General features: G+C 48.3%; 1 protein-coding gene across 6 annotated transcripts; it reads right to left on the bottom strand.

Annotated features, from left to right (window-relative positions):
* Positions 1-8135: 8135 nt before the first annotated feature.
* On the bottom strand, positions 8136-21569 carry CDC42EP2 (CDC42 effector protein 2). Of its 6 annotated transcripts, none has more exons than XM_033135799.1 (3): positions 21480-21569; positions 9415-9617; positions 8136-9232 (listed from the first exon to the last, which is right to left on the bottom strand). In XM_033135799.1, the coding sequence occupies exon 3, from the start codon at positions 9218-9220 to the stop codon at positions 8498-8500; it is 723 nt and encodes a 240-aa protein (XP_032991690.1). In that variant the 5' UTR covers positions 9221-9232; positions 9415-9617; positions 21480-21569; the 3' UTR covers positions 8136-8497. The 6 variants fall into 6 exon arrangements, with proteins under 6 accessions (XP_032991690.1, XP_032991691.1, XP_032991692.1 ...); XM_033135800.1 differs by having other exon boundaries at positions 9415-9620; positions 21480-21538; XM_033135801.1 differs by lacking the exon at positions 21480-21569 and adding an exon at positions 21046-21063.
* Positions 21570-21598: the final 29 nt, after the last annotated feature.

Below are 21598 nucleotides of genomic sequence, written 5' to 3'. Positions count from 1 at the left end.
CCCATATTTTTTAGAGGAAACTAGGGGATTTGAATGTGATTGCAATATGTGAGGCAGTCCTACCACAGCTTGCAGAAGCCCTTGCAGAAACTAAAGGGAAGGGTCTTTTTTGTGATGGCACCCATGTTATGGAATCACCTCAATGAAAACAGGCAAGTGCCAATGGTGATGTGCTTCCTCCACTTGCTGAAAACTTTTTTAGTCACAAAGGCCTTTGAGGCCCATTAGTACCCATTGTTGCATGTTTAGTTGCATTATTAGTTTACTTCAGGGATAGCCAACATGGTGCCCTCCATATATTTTTGGACTACACTTCCCAGCAACCATGAATGGTGGTCAGGGACGGTGGGAGCTGTTGTCCAGCAATATCTTGGGGCACCATGTTGGCAACCCCTGTTTTACTGCATTGATTTTAATGAATGTATTTTAGATAGGTGAAAATTGTCTTGATATTTTGGAATGTTTACCATTTTCCCAGGCGTTGGAATGACTAGAATGAAAACAGAAGCTTTTTGCTGCTGTTTTTGGGGGTTGCAGTTTTTATGAACGGCATGTGTTTTTGTGTAAATGTGATTTTATTATGATGCATTTTTACGTATACTTCTGCTGTTAAATATGTTGCAAGTCTCTGGGAGATCTTGGGTTGTATTCAATGTTAGTCATACTTGGAGTAGATCCATGGCAATCAAGGGATTTCAGTTAGTCATGCCCCTTAATTTCAAAAGGATACAATACCTTTCATGTATCAAACAACTAATACAGTAATAATAATAATAAATTAATAAATAATAATGTTTATCTGCTAACTAAAGGAAAGGCCTAAGCACTCAGAAAGGAAACAAAGTACATAATCTAGCACTTAATGTTTCCTGAGACATGTCTGTTGGGTAATAACAACATTCTTTTGGTAGAGTGGATTCCTCCAGTAGGGATACATTTCGTGCCATGGGCTTTCTGCTGGCCAGCTGCATCTAGACACTTTCTTGGCATATTTCATAGGAAAAGAATGAGAAATCAACATTCCCCCCCCTCCTCTGACATTCTGTTTTGTTTTTCCTTTAGACATAATCAAGCCATTGTCACTGCAAATAATTTAAGAGCCCTGCTAGGAAAGCTTCATCTAGTCCAGCCCCTTGTCTCCAGTTCAAATTTGGAGGTAGACTGGACTGGTTCTGAATCGGAGGTTCCATTCAGCTATTAGGACCAATCATTGCTGCCAGATCTACTATTAATTTATCTATATGGGTGGGGAACCTCAGGCCTGGGGACCAAATGTGACTGTCCAGGTCTCTATAACTGGTTCTTGAAACTCCCCAGATTTGGGCCCTGCCCGACACCCTTATTTATTTTTTTGATGGCTGGATTGAGCCTTTGGACTCTGATAATGCTTCTTGCTTGACTGGATAGAGGACAGAGAGGGGTGTGTGGGTGTAGAAACTAGCCTACTGCACAAAGGTGGATGTTAACATTCATTGCTCTGCCCTCTTTGGCCATCATGTGGCTGCCATGAAGTTGCCCAGAAAGAAATGCAGCCCTCAAGACTGAAAAAGCAAACTTCCCCCATATGCTTCCAATATGCATTTTCAATTAATGCACATGAGCCCAGTTGCCAGCAAGTAAAAGGTCTTGATAGGCACAGAGGTCTGGCACTTTCGTCTTGAGCAGACACATCTGGGATCAAGCTGTAAAAAAACAAACATCCAGAGATGAGCGAAGAAACCAAGGAATTTGCCTGTGATGAAACAGATGCAGCTGGGACATTTTGGCTGTGGAACTCTCCCTGTAACTGCCCTTTTCCAGCAATAATTCTTGAAAAACTTCAGCAGGCCAAAATGCGAGGGAGAAGATTCAAATGGGACTAGACCCCAGCTGATGGGAGTTGTAGTCCAACAACATCAGGAGGGAGCCAGGCTGGTGGATGCTGCTTTTGAGCTTACTGGATAAAGTCACATCTTCCCCCAAGTGATCCCAAAAGAGGCTTGACAGGTCTCACAGCTTAATCAGGATTTTAGCATCAGGGTCTTAAGGAAAAGGAGTGACATCTCAGGATACTGGCCTAGAATAGGAATGGGGAACCTGATTTATGTCCCTCCAGATGTGGTCAGACTCCAACTCCCATCATCCCTGATTGCTACTTATTCTGACCCAGGAGAAAATGTATTAGTTATTCTAACCCCTTTGGCCTTGCCCACCACTGGCATGTCCCCATGGGCTGAAAAAGTTTCCACGGCCCTGGACTGGATGACCTGCTCCCTTCCAACTTTCTGTCGTCCCCCACAACTCACCCGTTGCTGCTGACCCTTGCTTCACCCCATGAAGCAACATTTCTCGCCACCATCGTGTGTACGGACACAGTTCCTTATTTCGCAACAGCTTGAGGGGTTGGAAATCGTTCTTTTGCATTTTGAGAAAGTTAAAGGACACCGCAGGCAGGCAGTGCTGATTTTGCAAGGGAATGCAGGGGGGGGCGGAAGGGAGGGGCTCTGAGACAGGGCCACGGGGGGGGGGGGGCGGTTGCCAAGGAGTCAGAACCAAACAAAGGAAGCCCTAGCAAGCTGCTGGGAGAACATCTGAACCCGGGACAAGGGCCTGGTCCACAACTCTGCCAATGAGTCACTCCTGCCCCTGGGCAGTGGCGAAAGAGGAAGGAAGAGGGTGAGAAGATGCAAGGGAAAGCAGAGTCACTTGCAAACTGGACTTTTCCCAAAGGATATTCCTCCAGTACTGAAAGGCTCAGGAGCACAACTTCAACCCAAATCTTTCCCTTTCCCGGATGGGACCATATACGCATATATATGTGTGTCTGGGGAGGGGAACACCTTGCATACTGCAAAGAACTCTGGGGCACCCTTGGGTGCAGTGTTGAAGAGCAAGGGTGGGGAACCTCAGGCTTCGTAGCTGGATGTGGTCCCCCAGCCTTGCCTGTATGCATAGGAAAAAACTCCTAGGGGGGTGAGGTCCCTTTGCACCCCCAAAATAAAATATTTCAGGGGGCAGGGGGTGCAAAATTAATGGGCATTGCCATTTAAATAGTGTGTGTGCACCACATCAAGTGATCAATTGTGTGAGGCGGGGCTTACCTGCCACCCAATATTTTTTCAAGCTGGCACCCCTGTCTGTATGGAAGATAGCGAGCAGCATGTAAAAGCTAGACTACCGTGCGAAAGGTAAAATATACATTTGTTGCTCCACCCCCATTTGCCTCTGCCTTAGATTAGGGCAAATGATTTGTCCACCTAGCCCTGTATTGTGTGAGGTGGTGAGATGCTTTTTCAGCTCATGTACCAGTGGTGGGTGTGGCCTGACATGCCCCGTCCCCAACCCATGCAGACAAGCAAGAGATATCAGCACACTTCAAGGACATGTCAGCCTGGATAGCTCAGTTGGTTAGAGTGTGGTGCTGTTAACGCCAGGGTTCTAGGTTTGATCCCCGTATGGGACAGCTGCATATTCCTGCATTGCAGGGGGTTGGACTTAGATGATCCTTAGGGTCCCTTCCAGCTCTACGTTTCTATCCCAGGCAGGTTAAATCACAGAGCAGAGCTGGTGAGGGGTGTGTGGCTTGGACAGTCCTGAGGTCTGGATAGAGATATCTGGAGGACCACATTCCCACCTACTGTAATACTGCCTTCTCTGACTGGCAGTGGCCCTTAGGCAGAGATGGGTCTTCCCCATCTCCTGATTCTTGCTTAACTCAGGATGCTTAACAAGCATCTGGCTGACAGCTGTGAGTGCAAGATTCTGGACCACATGGACTGTTGGCTTGGACCAGCTGGGCTTTTCTAATGGTCTTATTCCTGGGATTGAAGTTGGGGCCTTCTGCATGCAAGGTCACTGTTCTGCCACAGTGATCCACTGATCTACGAGGGAAGTGGTAGAAGATGAACACAAGCAGTTGATTTAGACTAGGTTGAACAATTGGTCCATTGCAATCCAGTGTTTGGCTGCCCTAGTTGCTCTCCAGGATATTGGAGACAAAAGGGGCCTTTCAAGAAATTTCATTCACCATTAGGGATGGGCAAACCTATCAGTTTTGGTTTCTCTTTGTTTCTCATTTTTCCAACCACAACTTTAGTTCTCCACATCCATTTGTCACCACCCCCCCCAAGTCCTCATAAAATTTCATCAGCACTGTTGCACAAATTTATGCTTAAATGAATTTTTGTTTGCAATTTTCAGCAATAAACACTTTCTTGCAATTTCCCCATGCACAATACACTATTATGTCATTTTCACTGAGATATGCATTTGTGCACACATTACTAGGGCTGGAGAATCACACTGCAAAATTAAGAACTGTGCAAATTTTGAAAGATGGCTTCATTTCTGACCAAGTTAGGTAGATCAACCATCAAAAGCAAAATGAATCAAATTTCTCTGCCATATTCCTTCGTCATCAGTACTAAAGCGTGCCCTGTCTGTACCCACTCTCCGGCTACTGCAAAAACCCTCAATTTACTGCATTCAGAGAATATACTGAGAAACTGGAGGAGGCGAGGAGAATGGAAGGTCCGGGGTTCACCTCGGGTTCAAATCCATTTGTGCGCTTGACTTTGGTGAGGAGAAAACCCATGGCAACGAAGGCACTGGTCCGTCATGACTGCTTTTGCCACCTCCATGACCACGGAGACCATAGAAGGGTTACGGAAAGGGAGAGAGGGAGAAAGCAACAGATGCTGCCTGGTTGTAACAGGCTGGCTTTTGCACACAAGGCAGTCTTGCTGGTTCCAGAAATTTGCCTCCCATTTGTTCTCGCGAACAATCGGCTTGCAGGCCGTTTGGGGGGAAACAAACAAAAAGCTTGCAAAAAGGGAATCGGAAAGCGTGAGAGACAGTAATTTTGCAAAAAGAAAAAAAGAAAAGGTGGGGCTTTCACTCTGGGAGCTGGAGAGGGGGGGGTGGATATACCGGTAATGAATAGAATCAAAGCTGCAAAGAGCTGCCGTCTCCAGTCGCCCCCAGTTAGAAGTCAAAGAGAACGCTCTACACTACACTTGGGTTATATTTGGCAAACAAGCCATGTTTGCAATGTTTCCATCACCACCAAGGCACACACATTGCTTCACTTCTTCAAAACCCAATTTTTCTGTGAACCCCACCCCCTCAACACACACACACACACACACACACACAGGGGGAGGGGGGGGGAGAGAGAGAGAGAGTCAAATAATCCACAATGGGCTTTCGTGCTATTTTTAAATAAGTTTAATATCAGTTGCAGGGGAGCCCAAATCTGATCAGGACTGCAGTGCTGGCAGAGGAGGCGTTAACTCTCATCCCTGTGGCGATTTTCTCCCACATATGGGTACCTATGCTTTTTCATTAAAGCTGCAAAGAGCTGCTTCAGGAGAGCCATTTGCAATGGGAAATTGAAGCTCCCCAAACCCCAGAATTGTGCTTCCAAAGGGTTTCTCCCTCCCACTGTAAAACTGAAACAAACAAACAAACCTGGATCTCCCATAACACACCCTAAAGCATAAGAACAGCCTTTTGTATCGGGCCAAAGGCCCATCTAGTCCAGCATCCTGCTCTCCCAGTGGTCAGCCAGATACTTGTGGGAAGCTGCCAAGCAGGACCTGAATGCAACACAGCTATTGTGGCCAGAAGCCATTGATCTCATGATGAATTGATCCAGTCCTCCCAAGTTACTCGCGATGGTCGCCATCCCTGTCTCCTGTGGCAGTGAGTTCCATACTTTATAACTATGCACTGCATAAAGAAGTACTATCTTTTGTCTGTCCCAAATCCTCCAATATTCATTGGAAAGCAGCCACTAAGCACACATGTACGTATTAGCTTTACCCATAAGCTTTGCCTCTCCCCTGTGGATAGCTCAGTTGTCATGGGTAATCTCAGGGTCATGGGTGAAAGATTCCTGCATTGCAGGGGGTTGGACTAGATGACCCTTGTGGTCCCTTCCAGCTCTACAGTTCTATGATTCCTTCCTCCCTTCATGCTGTTTGTCTCCACCCCCCCCCCACCCATCTGCTTCCTTCTTTTTAACAGTTCATACACAGCACAGATAGGGAACCTTATTTCAGCCTGAGGGCCACATTCCCTTCTGGGCAGCCTTCCAGGGGCCATGTGCTTGAGGTGTGCAGGGCCAGAAGCAAAAGTGGCCAGAGCAACTAATCAAAACGTTACCTTTGCAGTTTCTACACAACGTTCTCTGGCTAGGCAAGCAGGAAGCATCATCAGTGTTCGAAGACACACTTCAGTCAAGCAAAAACAGAGGAAATGTGCAAAGCAGCACCAGTCCTGGGAAGGCCCTGAGGGCCAGACAGAGAACTCTTGAGGGCCACATTTGGCCCCTGGGCCCAAGGCTCCCCACCCCTCCCTGATATAAGTTGCTGGTGCTGAATCATAAATAGCTTTGGGGGACATAAAAATAAAGATTTGCAATATTCGAATTCAGGGCCCCTTTTGAATTTGTTTAAATCCAACATAGCTTTCTAGTGAATTTTGGAGAACCCACAGTGAAACGCCAGATTGGAGTATCCAATTCTTGGAACAAACCCAGTACACATCTGGCGAGGAGTGAGTCCTTGAGGAAGCCATGCTATGAAGGAGAGATTTTTAAACTTGGCTTAAGGCCAAAGATGCTCCAAAGAAGCTGTAGCAGCAATGTCTGCCCAAAAGTCGCTTGGGACACTGAAAATGGCTTTCTTGGCGAAGCCTGCCCCTTTTCGAGAGTCATCCCCACCTTTTGTAATGTGCTGTGGGAATGACAGCATCCTAGCATCCTGACAGGGTCCCCTTGCGAAGCGGCCTTTGCAGCGACAGATGGGCCGGATGAGAACCGGCTGCCAAACAGCCAGTTGCCTGGGGACAATGCCAGGCCACGGTTTGTTAGTTTAACAAGCTTCTATTTATTCTTCCCCAGAAGATGCTGAAATGGGGCTTTGTCTGCTTTGCTGGACAGCCTACTACAGAAGCGGCCAGGATGGTGCAGGAAAAACCAAGCACAGGAACGGCCAAAAGAGGAGAGCTGCAGCCACTAGGCAACCCCCTCTTCTGAACAGTATAACCATTAACAGGAATCCAGGAAGTTGCCTTATACCATTGGTCCATCTCACTCACTATTATCCACACTGACAAGCAGTAACTTTCTTGAAGTTCAGGCGATGGTCTCTCTCCTGTCCTACCTGAAGATGCCAGGGATTGATTGAACCAAGGATCTTTTGCTTGCCGAGCATGTGCTCTGCCACTGAACTGCAGCCCTTCTGCTAAAAAGGAAGTAAGATTCCAGTCCTCATGGTTCCGAATAAAGGGTGGATTCCAATAGGGACATAGGGAGCTGTCTTCTCCTGAATCCTAACATGGGTTCAACTAGCTCACTGACGGGCAGCGGCTCCCGGCAGTTTCAAGCAGAGGTCTTTCCCATGCCTACCTGGAGATGTTGAACCTGGGATCTTCTGCCGGCAAAACAGCTGCTCCACAGCTAAACCACAGTCCTCTCTATGCTGTTGGCTGCGGGGTCACCACCGAGGAGTGTTGCCCAGTAAAATAACCAATCTTTCTTCCATCAGAGGAGGAGAAACACACATGGGGAAATGGAACTGGTATTAACTATGGACTAAGGTTCAGATCTTGGCGTTTCTTGGCGTTTAAAAGGATCAGGTAGCAAGTGATGGGAAAGGCACCTTCTCTGCTTAGGACCCTGCCATCCATCAGAGCACATGATCCTGATCTAGATAGAGAAATAGTGTGATGTGTTATAAGGCAGCTCCCTAAACTGCACCAGCCACAGCCAACCTGTATGACTCAGAATCTTTCCCCATGAAATTCCAGCATGTCTCCCTTAACTATTCCAGCACGTCTCCCTTAACTATTCATTAACATGGCCATATTGCCAGCTTAAGAATTTAAATGAGACATCCTGACTCCTGTTTACATTCCAACGCTCGAAACACAGCTTCCTCCTCCCTCCAGCACGGGACGATCTCTGAAGACTGCTCAGAGCACCGTGCCGCCCTTCCCATCAATGAGCAGTGCAACATCGTCCCCGCCACTCCCGCTACAAAGAATGTACAACAACACACACCTCTTCACTGTTGAGGTTTTCTTCCCCAACCCATCAATTAACCATCAGCTTTTCGGAATCCACACCCATAACATTAGTTCACAAGGGTAACTTTAACAGATGCTTATTAATTTATTGCTTTGCTTCCAATACAAGTTTCAGTAGCAGGGTGTGTTCGTGTGTGTAGAGCCTCCCGAGAGCACACAAGACAGGGACCCATCTCAGCTTTTGTCAAAACGGAGTGCTGCGTTGTAAGAAAGAAAGCCTGCATTCTGCAAGGTGCTCTTTGAAAGCTGGGAGGAATTATAGTACTAGTGAAGGTGCACGGAAGGATCTCACACAGGTGTGTGTGCACATCCACGCCTGCACACGCATCACCTCCAGTCACCCAATTTAACAGCAAAACACTCTCTTATGTACAAAAAGGCTGCGCTTTCAAAGTCACAGGTCCCCCTCCGCCGGCCGCCTTTCTCATTACGTCAGGATCTCCTGTCTGCCGGAATCCTGCAACGGAGCACCCACATCTGCCGTTTGGTGCTTCTCCATCACCTGCAGGACGTCATCCAAAATCGACGGCCCTAAGTCCACGTGAAGGGAGAGAAGGGAGCCTGCGTGGGACATGAAAGCCTTGTCTTTGTTCTCCTCCCCCGAGAACCCATTCACAGAGGCCGGGCACTTGCCGTTGGCAGTGCCAAGGGGTTCCGAAGTCCTAGCAGACACAGCGCAGGGAGGACTCAGCACAGGGTCATTCGTCTGGGGAGCGGCTTGGACTTTGTCATCGAGGTGCAGGCGTGGCGGTTTGGGTGGGGCTTGAGCAGAAGGCAGGGTCAGCGCTTGCAAGCCACCGATGACCGGCAGGGAGATGGCGTTTTTGAGGAGAGGGGAGGGGATGTCCGTAGGCGGCGGCTCGTAACCCGAGATGGTAGCGGTCCTCGAGAACTCGAAGGGCACCATGTACTGGCTGGTGCCGCCTGGACTCACGTTGCCCTCTGTCCTGGGCAGGAGGTGGAACTTCCCTTGGAGAAAGGAGATGTCACCAAACATGTCATTCTCCCCACCGCTGCCGATATGAATCGTGTGCCGGAAGTCCCCTAGCGGTGGGCTGATCATGTCTGAAGAGAGGATGTCTCGCAGTTTCTCCTTCTTGCCCCTTCTGCTTCCTCTTTTCAGGTAGATGGGCACTTTGGTGGTGGACATCTTTGTCGGCTGCTGTAAAGGAGGGGGGGGGGAGAAGAAGGCAAGGGCCGTTCAGTGCTGGAGCATCAGATTCAAAACAATCATCATCAAGTCAAAATCAGGCCGGTTAAAAGGTGAAGGGTCCTTGCAAGACAGGAGGTTATCAGCCACAATGGGATCAGCTTTCAGTCGGGCATGAGCCACTAACAAATTACCTAGAGGTAAGTTGATTCTGCTGGCGGGAGGTGACCCTACGAAGGATTTCCCGGCAGCTGTGCACCTGAGAAGTTCGCCAACGCGGAGGCCGAGCCACAGGAGATTCCAACAGAACTTCAAGAAGTCAATACAGGAGGGAAACCTCAGAGCCACCTCAGGCTGGATAAATTCCTTCCTTCATAACCAGAATCTGTCTGCAGTTCTGCTAAGGAAGAAGAAAAGAGTGATTGAAATTAAGTTAAGAATTCTGTTTTAACAATCGTCCAATTGGAATTTAAGCCCACCCATAGAGAGAAGGACTACAGCTCAAGGGTAGAGCATCTGCTTTGCATGCAGAAGATCCCAGGTTTAATCCCTGATGGGGAATCCTATTCACCCAGAGGACCACATTCCCTTCTGAGGACCCTATTTCTGTGGTGGGCGGGGCCAGAAGCAATAGTGGGCGGAGCAATGAGCACACATTTTACCTTTGTGCAGCAGGCTAATTTCTACACCAGGTGTTGGGAATCTTTGGCCCTCCAGATGTTGCTGAGCTACTATTCCCATCAGCCATCGCAAGCATGGCCAATGATGATGGGAGTTGTAGTTTAGCAGTTTCTGTAGGGCTGAAGGTTCCCCACACATACAGTATTCTACACTCGACCCCTCTCTATCCTCCATCCAGGCAAGCATTTTCAGACTACATTCAGGCCGAGCAAAAACACAGCTGGTGAGGAGCGTGGCCGGGGGAGAGTCCCAAGGGCCAGATAAGGAGGGCTTGGAGGGCCACATCCATTCTCTAGGCCTGAGGTTCCTCGTCCCTGAGCTAAGAGCTCTCTTTGCTCACCTCATAAGGGCCAAATCTGAAGCCTGTGTTGTTTGGGATTGGAAGCATTTCTTGCTGGCTTGGGCCCGTCAAGGTCATCTCCCTCTCCTTCCCAGAATGCCTTCAGGAAGGACTGGTGTGACCAGGCAGCAGACACTTCCTATTCATCTGCCTCCCTCCCCAGGCATGGAGTGAGGAAAAGGAGCACCAATGTCCCCATGAAGAGCCTGGCTGCTGGATCAGACCAAAGGCCAACAGCAACAACAACAACAATAATAATATACACCATTAGGCACCAGGTGAAAATGTTCCTCTTCAACCAGGCCTCTGATTAACACATTATACCCCTTTTAGATGTTTGTAGAATTGGGGTCCATCATCCCATTCTCACAGTGGCCAGCTGGCTGCCCACTGGGAGCCCCACTACACAGGACCCGAGGGCCAACAGCGCTCTCCCAGTTTTGAATTCCCAGTAACTGGTATTCAGAGCAATACTTTTGTCGCTCGTTTTAAAACCGATTTTCTCTTCACTGTGTTTGTTCAGCTTTTCGAGCACCGCTCAGAGGCAGGGGCGGCAATTAAGCGCCACACATGTTTTTGAAATAAACAACAACTAAAACGGCTGATCCCAGCGCCATTCGGCAACGGCTGTGCTCCCCAAGGCATTAAAAAGCAACAACACCCCAGTCCATGTGGCCTGGCCGGGTTTGAACAAGCGAGAGCGTTCTGCGGCCGGCTCGAAACAGGTGGCTGCTCTGTCAGGGGTGGGCTGATGGATAAAGCGGGCTTTTGTCTGAGCGCCTGGCAGGGCGCTGGTGCACACCAAAGCCTCAAGAGCATTGGCTCGGCGCACTGCTGACAGAGCAGGTTATCACGAGCAACTGTTTAACGGACGAGCCAGGAAGGGAAGGATTTAAAAGGGGAAACGGGCCTCATTTGCAACAACCGCAGAAAAGCAATCCAGGCAGCTTTCTCTCTCTCTCTCTCTTTGCAAGCGGAGGGTGCACAACAGAGAACAATACGCCAGCGGCTGAAAGAAGCCGGGCCCACAGCTCCAATGCACTGCTCTGGACAATCGCCACTTGTTCTCCTGCCCCGCCAAATGCCACACACAAACAGCCATGCCTCTGGGCTCAAAAGCGTCACTGCTCCAGAAAAAGCAGCACAGCTTGAAGCAGCAGCAGCAGCAGATTTGAGGTTTTCCTCCAGACTTCCTCCAAAGAGGTTAGATGGCTCAGAGTTCATCGGTGAGAGCACCTGCTTTGCAGGCAGAAGGTATCGGGTTCAATTCCTGGTATCTCCAGGTAGTCCTGACTAAAATCCAGGAGAGCCACTGGCAGTTGGCGTGGACCAGGCTTCTCCAACCAGATGCCCACCGGGCGCTTTGGACTACAAGGCCTATCAGCCCCAATCAGCAACTGTCAATAATGATGGGAGATGTAGACCAACAGCATCCGAGGGGCACCAGGTTGGGAAAGGCAAGTGCAGGGCTTGGTATCAGGCGATTTTCTACATACCTAGGGCTTCATCTGCATCATAGATTTAAAGCTGTATGATACCACTTTAAACAGCCATGGCTTCTGCCAAACTACTGGGAACTGTAGTTTGTTGCAGATGCCGAGAGTTGGTAGGAGACTCCCCTCGCAGAGCTACAATTCCCAGAGTCCCCTGTGAAGAGGGATTGATTGTTAAACCACTCTGGGAATTGTAGGTCTGTGAGGGGAATAGGGACCTCCTAACAACTTGCTGCTCTCTTAACAAACTGCAACTCCCAGGATTCTTTGAAGGGAAAGTCATGACTGTATTTGGGGGGGGGACTTTGGGGGGGGAAGCCATGATTCATCTTTAAATGTATAGTGCAGATGAGGCCAAGGTCAGGCTGGGGATGTGAACATCCACCTTTAAAAAGCCAAAAATATCCAGGGACTAACGAGGCCTCCCATTTATCCCTCGCCCCCCCCCCCCGTTTAAATTCTGCAAACCCACAATAATTTGCAAGACATTTCTAAAGGGTCCCTCCTCTGCCTGAGCAAACGAGCCCAAGTTCTTCCAAGATTCCACTAGGTGGCTGTGTAAGTCCAGGTAAGTCCCATTTCTCAAAGGAGCAACTCTGGCTCCTCTCAAGAGCAACTGCAAACCACTGGCCAATTCTTTAAACCAGAGATAAGGAACCTGTGGCATTCCCAATGCTGTTGGGCTTCCAACTTCCTTGATCTTTGCCCATGTTGTCTAGGGCAGATGGGAACTCTGTCGGTAGACCATGAGACAAGGAACAAATTCCAGTTCACGTTTGTCCCTTTAGAAAACGGACCATTTCAGGTTTACAGTTCAATTCAAGTTCATCCCAATCACCCTCGGCAATCTTTTCCCTAGCATTCGTAACGCTACAAGTTGCTGAGCTAAAGTGTAAAACGGACTGAAGACTAAGGAAACGTCCGTGTAGTGGAAATGTGAATCGTTTCACTTGTTTTATTTATTTTTTGCCAACAATTACGACCTTTCAGCTTAAAGGCTTAAAGAGACTAAAACCTGAAAAACACATTAAGAGAATGAACTTGAACTAGAAATTGTCCCAAGTTCTACTGCAAAAAAAAGAACTTAATTCATGTTTAGTTCACCTGGCAATTGTGGGTACTTTCAGGTGTAGTTCAGAGATTTTTTTGAACAAATTCAGCAAACTTCATTAGACCAAACTAGTTCATCCCAAGCACGGAGTACACCTATATCCAACCCTCGTCTCCAAAGACATCAGGGCAGCATACTGGCTAACTTATCTGCCTCTTATCATTGCAACAACCATAGGTGAGGCTGAAAGAGATAGAGCAATGTGAACCTGGGTCTTCCAAATCCTATTCAGACACACCCTAACCCCCAGGCCACACTGGTTTGCAATCAGCTTAACTGGCACTGCTTCCTAAGATTCTCTGTGCAAACTGAATCCCTATCAAGTTGCAGTTCTCTGACCAAAGACTAACTTCTGATTAGACATGCACAAGACTGGGACATTGAACCGTTCGTTATTAAGACGGTGGTGCAGTCGGGGCTTCCCATTCCAAGCTACCGGTACTTGGGCACTGCACTCACCAAGGGTGCTGATTCCGGGTGGCATTCAATCGTATACCGCCAAATTCAGGTTGCACAAGTCGCTTTGGAGCTCTTGCACAACAAACACACTGTCAGGGCCGTCTCGTCATAGATGCTGGGTGGCGCGGTGCGCCAGGGCGCCGGGCCCCCCAGGGGCGCCCCCGCGAGCCCGTCGGCATACCGGGCGCCCCCTCCCCAACCCGTCCCCGCGGGCGAGCTGCAAGCCGGCCGCCCTCCGGAGCCCCAGCTGGAGCGCTGGGAAGGGCACGCAAAGCCCCACGCCGCTCCAGCGCCACGCCCCTCATCCCCCGCTCGCCCACCCCCCCTCCCGAAGGGTGGCAGCGCGGGAGGGAGGCGGGCGGAGAGGCGGCACGCAGGGCGCCGAGGGATCGTTGCGCCATGGCGGCCGATCCCTTTAAGACGGCACTGCACACTGTCCATCCCCACACCACAGAAATCCAACTTTTTGCAGAGAAAATGCATCAGAAAGCGCGGGATTAACCCTTGCTTGATGAAACGCCATCTAACCTTCCCACAAATCCAAACGAATGCTCAGCAAACAGGCCGCACGCCATCTAACCTCCCTGCAAACAGACCAGGGTGGAAGTTCCACATTTTCACCCACAAGGAAACGTACTTTCATCCCTTGTAACCTTTTGCCTCCCCCATCCTTCCCTCCTTTGGTTCTTTCCCCATCAATGAATTTTAGATTGCGATATCAGCCAACCTAAAATTGCCCATGGGTCTATATCAGCTCCGTCCAAGGAAACAATCAGGGGAAAGAAAGACATAACATCTTTAAAGGACAGGAAGAAACACCACAGACAGAATAATTGCCACCCACAAAAAGAACAAGTATATAGTTTGAGTTCCTCACTTGAAGTTTTCTAAATCATTTAATGTGTCAACACGAATAGAAGTTATTAATATTGCAGTGGTTGAATAAGGGATTGTTATTATGACCGGAATGTAATTAAAACTGGTAAGATTTCGGAACGCAGAAATAAAGAAAATCATCAAATCTAGCACATGGGGGCCCCCCACTCTAACTAAATTATAGGTAAAGGTAAAGGGACCCCTGACCATTAGGTCCAGTCGTGTCCGACTCTGGGGTTGCGGCGCTCATCTCACGTTACTGGCCGAGGGAGCCAACGTACAGCTTCTGGGTCATGTGGCCAGCATGACAAAGCTGCTTCAGGCAAACCAGAGCAGCACACAGAAACACCGTTTACCTTCCCGCCGGAGTGGTACCTATTTATCTACTTGCACTTTTGACGTGCTTTCAAACTGCTAGGTGGGCAGGAGCTGGGGCCGAGCAACGGGAGCTCACCCCGTCACGGGGGTTCGAACCGCCGACCTTCTGATCAGCAAGCCCTAGGCTCTGTGGTTTAACCCACAGCGCCACTATAATTCACTAATTGAATGATTGGTATTAATAATTGTATTATAAATTGGTATTGTTATAATGGGGGTGCCTGGCGTGCTCTGGTCCATGGGGTCACGAAGAGTCGGAGTGTGGTGGAGTCTCCTTCTTTGGAGGTCTTTAAGCAGAGGCTTGACAGGAATGCTTTGATGGTGTTTCCTGCTTGGTAGGGGGTTGGACTGGATGGCCCTTGTGGTCTCTTCCAACTCTATCATTCTATGACTGAACGACTGAATACACACATTGTTATAATGAGGCTATTATTGGACTGTAATTGAAAATAAATAAAAAATTTATTAACAAATAATAATAATATTGGAATGGGGTCCCATATTGAATAAAATAGGGGGGCAGGTAAGCTGCACACTACATAATTGATCACATGACGCAGTGCACAGACAGTTTTAATGGCAACGCTCATCAACTTATGGGGAGGGCAAAGGGACCTCAACCCCTAGGAGTTAGCTCCTATGGATTGGAAGCAGCTCAGGGCAGGGACCCCACCTTTGCTGCTTATGCTGCAGTGAGCTGTGCACCAATTAATGGTGCTGAATAAACGCAGCACAAAGGAAGCGAGAGCAGGTGGCAACAGCAGCAGCGAAGGCTTGCAAGTGATCATGAAAGCACTTTTCGAGCAGTTTGAGGATGCACCTCGAGGTGTCAGAGCAGCTGCACAGAGGGAGAACAAGAATGAGGTGGGCAGACACTTGCTACAGGGTTGTTTTAGCCTGGGGAAACGATGGCCTGACATTCTTCAAAGACCTGAAAGGCTGCCATATAAAAAGGAGGCGAAGACTTCTTCCCCAGGGTGGAGCAGCAGGACTAGATTTAAAATGGGCTGAAGTTAGAAAGTAGATTTTGGTTGAACTTTGGGGGCGGGGCTCTCCTTTCTACTGTTCATTAGTGCTCCTTTGTATCAGGGAAGTTACCCGCGATTCCACTTTCAGGACAATTTGCTCCCGCCAAAGTTGCAAAGCAGCTTTCCAATTAGTGAATGTCCCAGAACTTCCTGATGAAATTCTGTAACTTTTCATACTGCAAATGTACCATTGTCCCACTTTGGGTCTGGTCCACACTTCTGCTCGGTCCATGACTAGGAAGCACAAGTCCAAGCCGTTTCATGCTTGACCCACCCTTTCTAGTCATAGGTCTGAGTGGTTTTCCCCTTGCCCCATTCTTTAGGGAAAACCTGCTCTTCGGTGCTAAATCTGAGCAAACTCGAATTGCTGTTTGCTCTGATGGAGCGCTAAAGAGCACTTTCCCCCAGGATGAAAGCAGCAGGACGAGAGGCAGTGTGGATGAGACCCTTGTTCCACTATAGCTCAAAATGTGCCCTCTCAGACAACAGCGGAATGATGTGGCCTGTATAAATCCACTACCATTGCATCAATGAAACGTTGCACAATGCACTAGTAAAGGGCAGTCTGTAGAACAGATTACCAATCCTTTATTACTATGCTATTGGATTATCCTTTTAGATATTTTGTATAAAAAATTTTTTTTAAAAAAATTCTGGTTTTAGTTTTTTCATTTGTTGTATCAAGATGTCATCAGATGTCAAGGAGATAAAGAACTACACAGCTTTTAGAAGACATCTAAAGGCAGCTCTGTATTGGGAAGTTTTTAATGTTTGACTTGACACTTTACTATGTTTTTATATGTGCTGTAAACTGCCTAGAGTGGCTTTTTTGAAGGTAAAAAGCCACTGACAAATAATAATAATAATAATAATAATAATAATAATAATAATAATAATAATAATAATAATAATAATAATATGGTAGCTTCCTAGTCCTACCATTAACTGCCTAGAAATCTGCCAGGAAACGCATATCTACTTTCTGCCTGCCATGTCATTGGAAGTCTTCCTGCAGAGGATTGACCATGCTCTCATGGGGTGCCCTTCGCCTGAATTTCCTGCCTCAAGCAGGGGAATGGGCTGTATGAGGTCTCCTTCAACTTTAGGGTCCTGTGAATCAGTGTTAGAAACTCAGACACATAAAAGCTAGGAGCCAAATGGCTCCTTAAACCAGGGTCTAAGGCTACAGTCACCGAAACGGAATGTCTAGTTGCCATTTTGGGACCAGACAGCTCGAAAATCATATTTTTTAATACGACTTTTTGATTTCTGAAATTCGCTCTGATTGTGCAGGTAAAATACCACGGATAGAATTTTACAGGATGTGTTGTTAAGTGTGTGAAAACAGGCAAGATCCAAGGTGGTGGAGACGTCAGGCGCCATCCTGGCACCCAGGTATCCTCACTTGGTTGCTGCTGCCTGTGAAAAGCAATGTTGGGAGGCTGTGAAACTGCAGCAAAATGTGCTCAACTCCCTCCTTGCAGACTGTTTCTTTCTGATCCAAGCTGTTTTTCTGCTTGCTATCAGTCATGACAGCTAAATAAACCCCCTCCCGTGGTCAGAGGCTTTATACCGCTGACCAACAGAGGCCAAGGGACACAGGGACGGCAGAGGGCTGCTTTCTCCATGCTCTGCTTAGAATGGACTTCCTGGAGGCATCTGGCCAACCAGGAGTTAGAAACAGGATACTGGACATCTAGGAGAATTGGGTGACCTATTCCAACAGGAACAATCAAAGAGAACCTCCATACTCAGATGCAGTCTATCTCCAAGTACCCAGGTGTTAGGGAGGTGAACAACAGGAGGTGGCTAAAGCAGTCTGAACACTTGCAAGCGCAACACAAATGTTAAAAACCACCATCAAATCACAGCTCACCTCCATTTACACAGATGTGTCCTGCAATTTGTTTTTCTTCCTCCCATGAAAAAAACAAACCCTGAAGCTCCATAAGGACCAGCACCTTAAACCAACCTGATCTGTGATTTTTACTGTGCAGTAAAAACTTTGATAGTGGGCTTGTTGTTTTTTTAGGAGATCCCATATAAAAATTCTAGAGACTCCATTTTCATTTTACCATACCTGATGTTTATCCAGGTCCCTTGGGAAAGTGAGTGGGGTGGGGGTTGTTTATCTGCCAGCAGGTAAGGAGATGGGGAGAGCAGGGCGCACTCCCTCCAAATGTGCCCACAGGTCCAAACATGCTAACTAACCATCCATGTTTCCTGCTTTTATCACTGTACCCATTCAAAGCACAGGAGGACTCCCATATGAGTACATAAGGACATATGCACAGGGAGAGAAGCATGGGCACCCATGGGAATTTTCCCCTGGCAAGGATGCAGGCAGAGTAAAACACTGAATGAAGAGAGCAGACCATCACCTCACAAAACCAACTAGAATTGTTCCCGTACATTTGCCTAGCAACTGAAAACGCTTACGAAGAGTCCACCCAGCTTCCTCTGCCCACTCCCTCGGCACTATGTCATTTATGTGCCGTGCCCAGTTAGCCCACCCACCGACCCCTCTGTATCCATTTCAGACTTCCCGCAGCCCAAGTAGCATCCAAAGATAGCTCCAGCAAAGCCAGGGGTGGGGGTTCTAAAGTTACAAAGCAGCCCCCCCACCCCGCAACTCGCCAAGGTATTGTCCAATCTAAGATCCTGGTGCAAGTTTCACGTGTGCTCACCTGTTCTGTGAAATCAATGCCATTCAATTCGGAGGGGTCTTTAATAGCTGGGTGGCAATGGAAAGGGCTATATATTGGGGGCAACTTGGGGAGGGGGTGAAAAAAGGGTGGACACTTGCAGAGGGCTTTATATAGCCCAGAAGATGAATCTGGGGGGGGGGTCCTGGTGGGGGGGGGAGAGAGAGAGAGAGAGAGAAGCACTACAATGACGCCAGCTTCTAAACTCGAGAGTTTATAGTTACTCTGCCAGGCCTGGAAGCTCAGAGACGCCCTTCTGACCACCACACCCCTGTTGTAAAAGGTTCAAGATTTATTTCACACACACACACACACACACACACACACACACACACATGAAGCTGCCAGGTTCCATTCCTTAAATACAGAGAGGTGTGGAAAGCCGGGCCAAGACAGATGGGAACAGACATGTCTGCTTGCCATCTGGCCGGTTTTTAATTTATATTTAAGAGAGAGAGAGAGATTGGTTGTTGTTTTTCACTTTTCTTTTCTTTTTTAAAAGAGATCTGTCTTCTGCCCCTGTATTATTCCAGAATCATCACAGTTAAAACAAAACAAAACAGAAACAGCTGACATTACATGATCAAGTGTTCCTTTCTAAAATGCAAAGTGCCAGGGTTTCCAACCCAACAAAGCCCAGCCTTCTATTTACTTCATTTGCTTCCAAGGCCATCCCAGAATAAATATCCCCTGGGCTACTTGTAAACAAGGCAATGGGCTGCATCCAATGCTATTCCTACTCAGAGGAGACCCACTGAAGCTAATGAGGATGAGTAACTTAGGCCCATTCGGTTCTCTGGGAAGAACTTAGTTGAACACAACCCAATATCAAAAACAGTACGCTATCGTAAAAAAAAACAATAAAAGAAAGCAAGACAGTCAAGGATAGGAAGAAACGAGGAGGCGAAATTGTTCACATGAGCATGTAAGTGCAGGTAAGGGTGAACGAAATGAATAAAATAGGGTCGGCACACTAGGGATACAAGGAACAGCTAAAGCAGCTTTTGCCAGCCTGATGCCACCCAGATGGTTTGGACCAGTCCAAAACATCTGGAGGGCACACAGTTGACAAAGGTTGAACTAAAGCATTTTTGGCAGAGGTGAGAAACTTTTTTTTTCTAATGAGGGCAACATTCTAGGCAAGGAGAAAACTTGCCAGGGGCATATGAGGGTGGAGTTGGCACCAAGAAAAATGGGAAGGATACCCCTTTCTCTCTTTTTCCACCATCTCCTTTCCTCTCTCCCTTTTACCACCCCATCCATCCAATTTCCCCCACTGCCACCTGCATGAAATTAGACCGAGGGCCAAATGTGGCCCTCAGGCTGCCTCCACCCTCAATTTAGTGCTGAGTAAGCTTAGAAAGAGACAACAGGGAGAGAGGGGAGAGGGAGATATATATCTTGGGTGACCTAATAAAGTTTGACAGGCAGCACATTGAGAACGAGACACTTCTTTGCACACCATGTTTAACTTAGTAGAAACTCCGGCCACAAGATGTTGCAATGGCAGGGACCACTGCCCAAAATGGCTAGGGTGTGGGGAAGAGGCAATAAATTCCGGGTTTGGGGGGGGGGTGGTTATCAGAGGCTATGTCAGGATTGTTAAATAGAACCTCCCCGTCTTTTAAGAGAGAAATAGCAATAAATATATAAATAAAGCAGGAAGGGGCTTTCAATTGACTGGCTAGTCACATAAATAAATAAATAAGGGACGTGGGTGGCGCTGTGGTCTAAATCACAGAGCCTAGGGCTCGCTGATCAGAAGGTCAGCAGTTCGAATCCCTGTGACGGAGTGAGCTCCGGTTGCTCGGTCCCAGCTCCTGCCAACCTATCAGTTTGAAAGCAAGTCAAAGTGCAAGCAGATAAATAGGTACAGCTCTGGCGGGAAGGTAAACGGTGTTTCCGTGCGCTGCTCTGGTTTGCCAGAAGTGGCTTTGTCATGCTGGCCAGAAGCTGTACGCTGGCTCCCTCAGCCAGTAAAGTGAGATGAGCGCCGCAACCCCAGAGTCGTCCGCGAATGGACGTAATGGTCAGGAGTCCCCTTTACCCTTTACCTATCAGGATTACCAGGGAGATCTGAGCAGCATCTGTCAGGAATAAGACTGGGGTTGTCATCACGTAAAAATAAGGCCCGCTGGACTCAACGGGTCTTCCTTCCGGATAGATAAGTACAGGATTGTATCACCGGTGGACCTTTCTGCAAGTTTTCTGTGACCTCCTTAGATCCAGTTGTTTCTGCTGCTGCTGTAGACACAGGAGCAGAGGAAGGTAAAGGTTGTTGGCAAAAAGTTGCCGGATGCAAAGTGAAGTTCTCTGCTTCACACCCACCCTGGTTGCTCAGGGAGGGGCTAGGAAGTAAGCAAACCCCACCAGCCACTCTCTGCACTCCTTCCAGTAAACTCTCGTTATTATGGCACACGCTGAATGTTGGATCCCCGGAGGGGAAGCTGGGAGATCCCGGGGACAAGCTCTGTATCCTCCTTAGACACCCCGCGCCCGCCCCGCCGCGTGGCTCCCTAACCATTGCGCGCCGCGCCCGCCGCAAAAAACACACACTCATCCCGTTCTAATTAATCTGGATTGGAATGATCTCAAACCCGCCAACTCTTGACATCTCCAAGGGGTAAGAAGCAAGGAAGTGAAGGCACCTCTAACGACTCGGGAGCAGCTAACCCAAAACAGCACCCCCACCCCCCAAAAAACTTTCCACCCCGCCCAGTATACAGTATATCTTTTAAAAAACGGTGTTCATACTTTGCGACTGGGTCTGTGCTGTAGAATGTGGAAAGATCAACGCGGAAGGAGGGTCGGGGGAGTCCGATAGAAGGAAAAGAGAGATCCCCCGGTTAGATTTTTTTACCAGGGAGGAACTGCAACCCTTGGGCCTCTGAACATGTGCAGAGTGCCTTCCCCAAACACTGCAAATCCTCCTCTCCCTACAACACCAGCAGCGTAAGTTGGGCAAACCCTGAACCCTGGCATCTCTTCAGGGCGTTGTCAATGGGATGGATCCCTACCCAAGAGCCCACAATGATCTGGATCCCCACAATAAATACAGAGCACTTCTAAAGATCTTGCGGGTCAGGGACGCAGCTTTTAACCAGGTGTCCCTCCCCCCCCCACAACATTCCGTATTTTTGAAGGCAGTTTCCTCGTTCTCCTCTCCCAATGCGAAGCCGTTTACTCACCCCGGGCTCGCAGCTGGGCGGCGCCGGCTGCTCCTTCTCCTGCGGCAACTGACGAGCAAAGAAGGAGAGACTTCCACTAGCCTGCAACTGCCACCCACCACAAAGCCCCGCCTCTCCGA

Source organism: Lacerta agilis, chromosome 17 (genome assembly GCF_009819535.1).
Source record: "Lacerta agilis isolate rLacAgi1 chromosome 17, rLacAgi1.pri, whole genome shotgun sequence".
Taxonomy (NCBI): domain Eukaryota; kingdom Metazoa; phylum Chordata; class Lepidosauria; order Squamata; family Lacertidae; genus Lacerta; species Lacerta agilis.
The sequence above is the reverse complement of the archived record's forward strand: the minus strand, read 5'-3'. Positions and strand labels throughout refer to the sequence as shown.

Coding starts and splice junctions, on each gene's coding strand:
- CDC42EP2 (XM_033135797.1), bottom strand. CDS start 12,401: ATGCCACAGGTTCCTTATCTCTGGTTTAAAGAATTG. Junction 9,236..12,365: donor ATCTCTGGTTTAAAGAATTG/GCCAGTGGTTTG, acceptor CCCCCTCCTTTA/CAGCAGCCGACAAAGATGTC.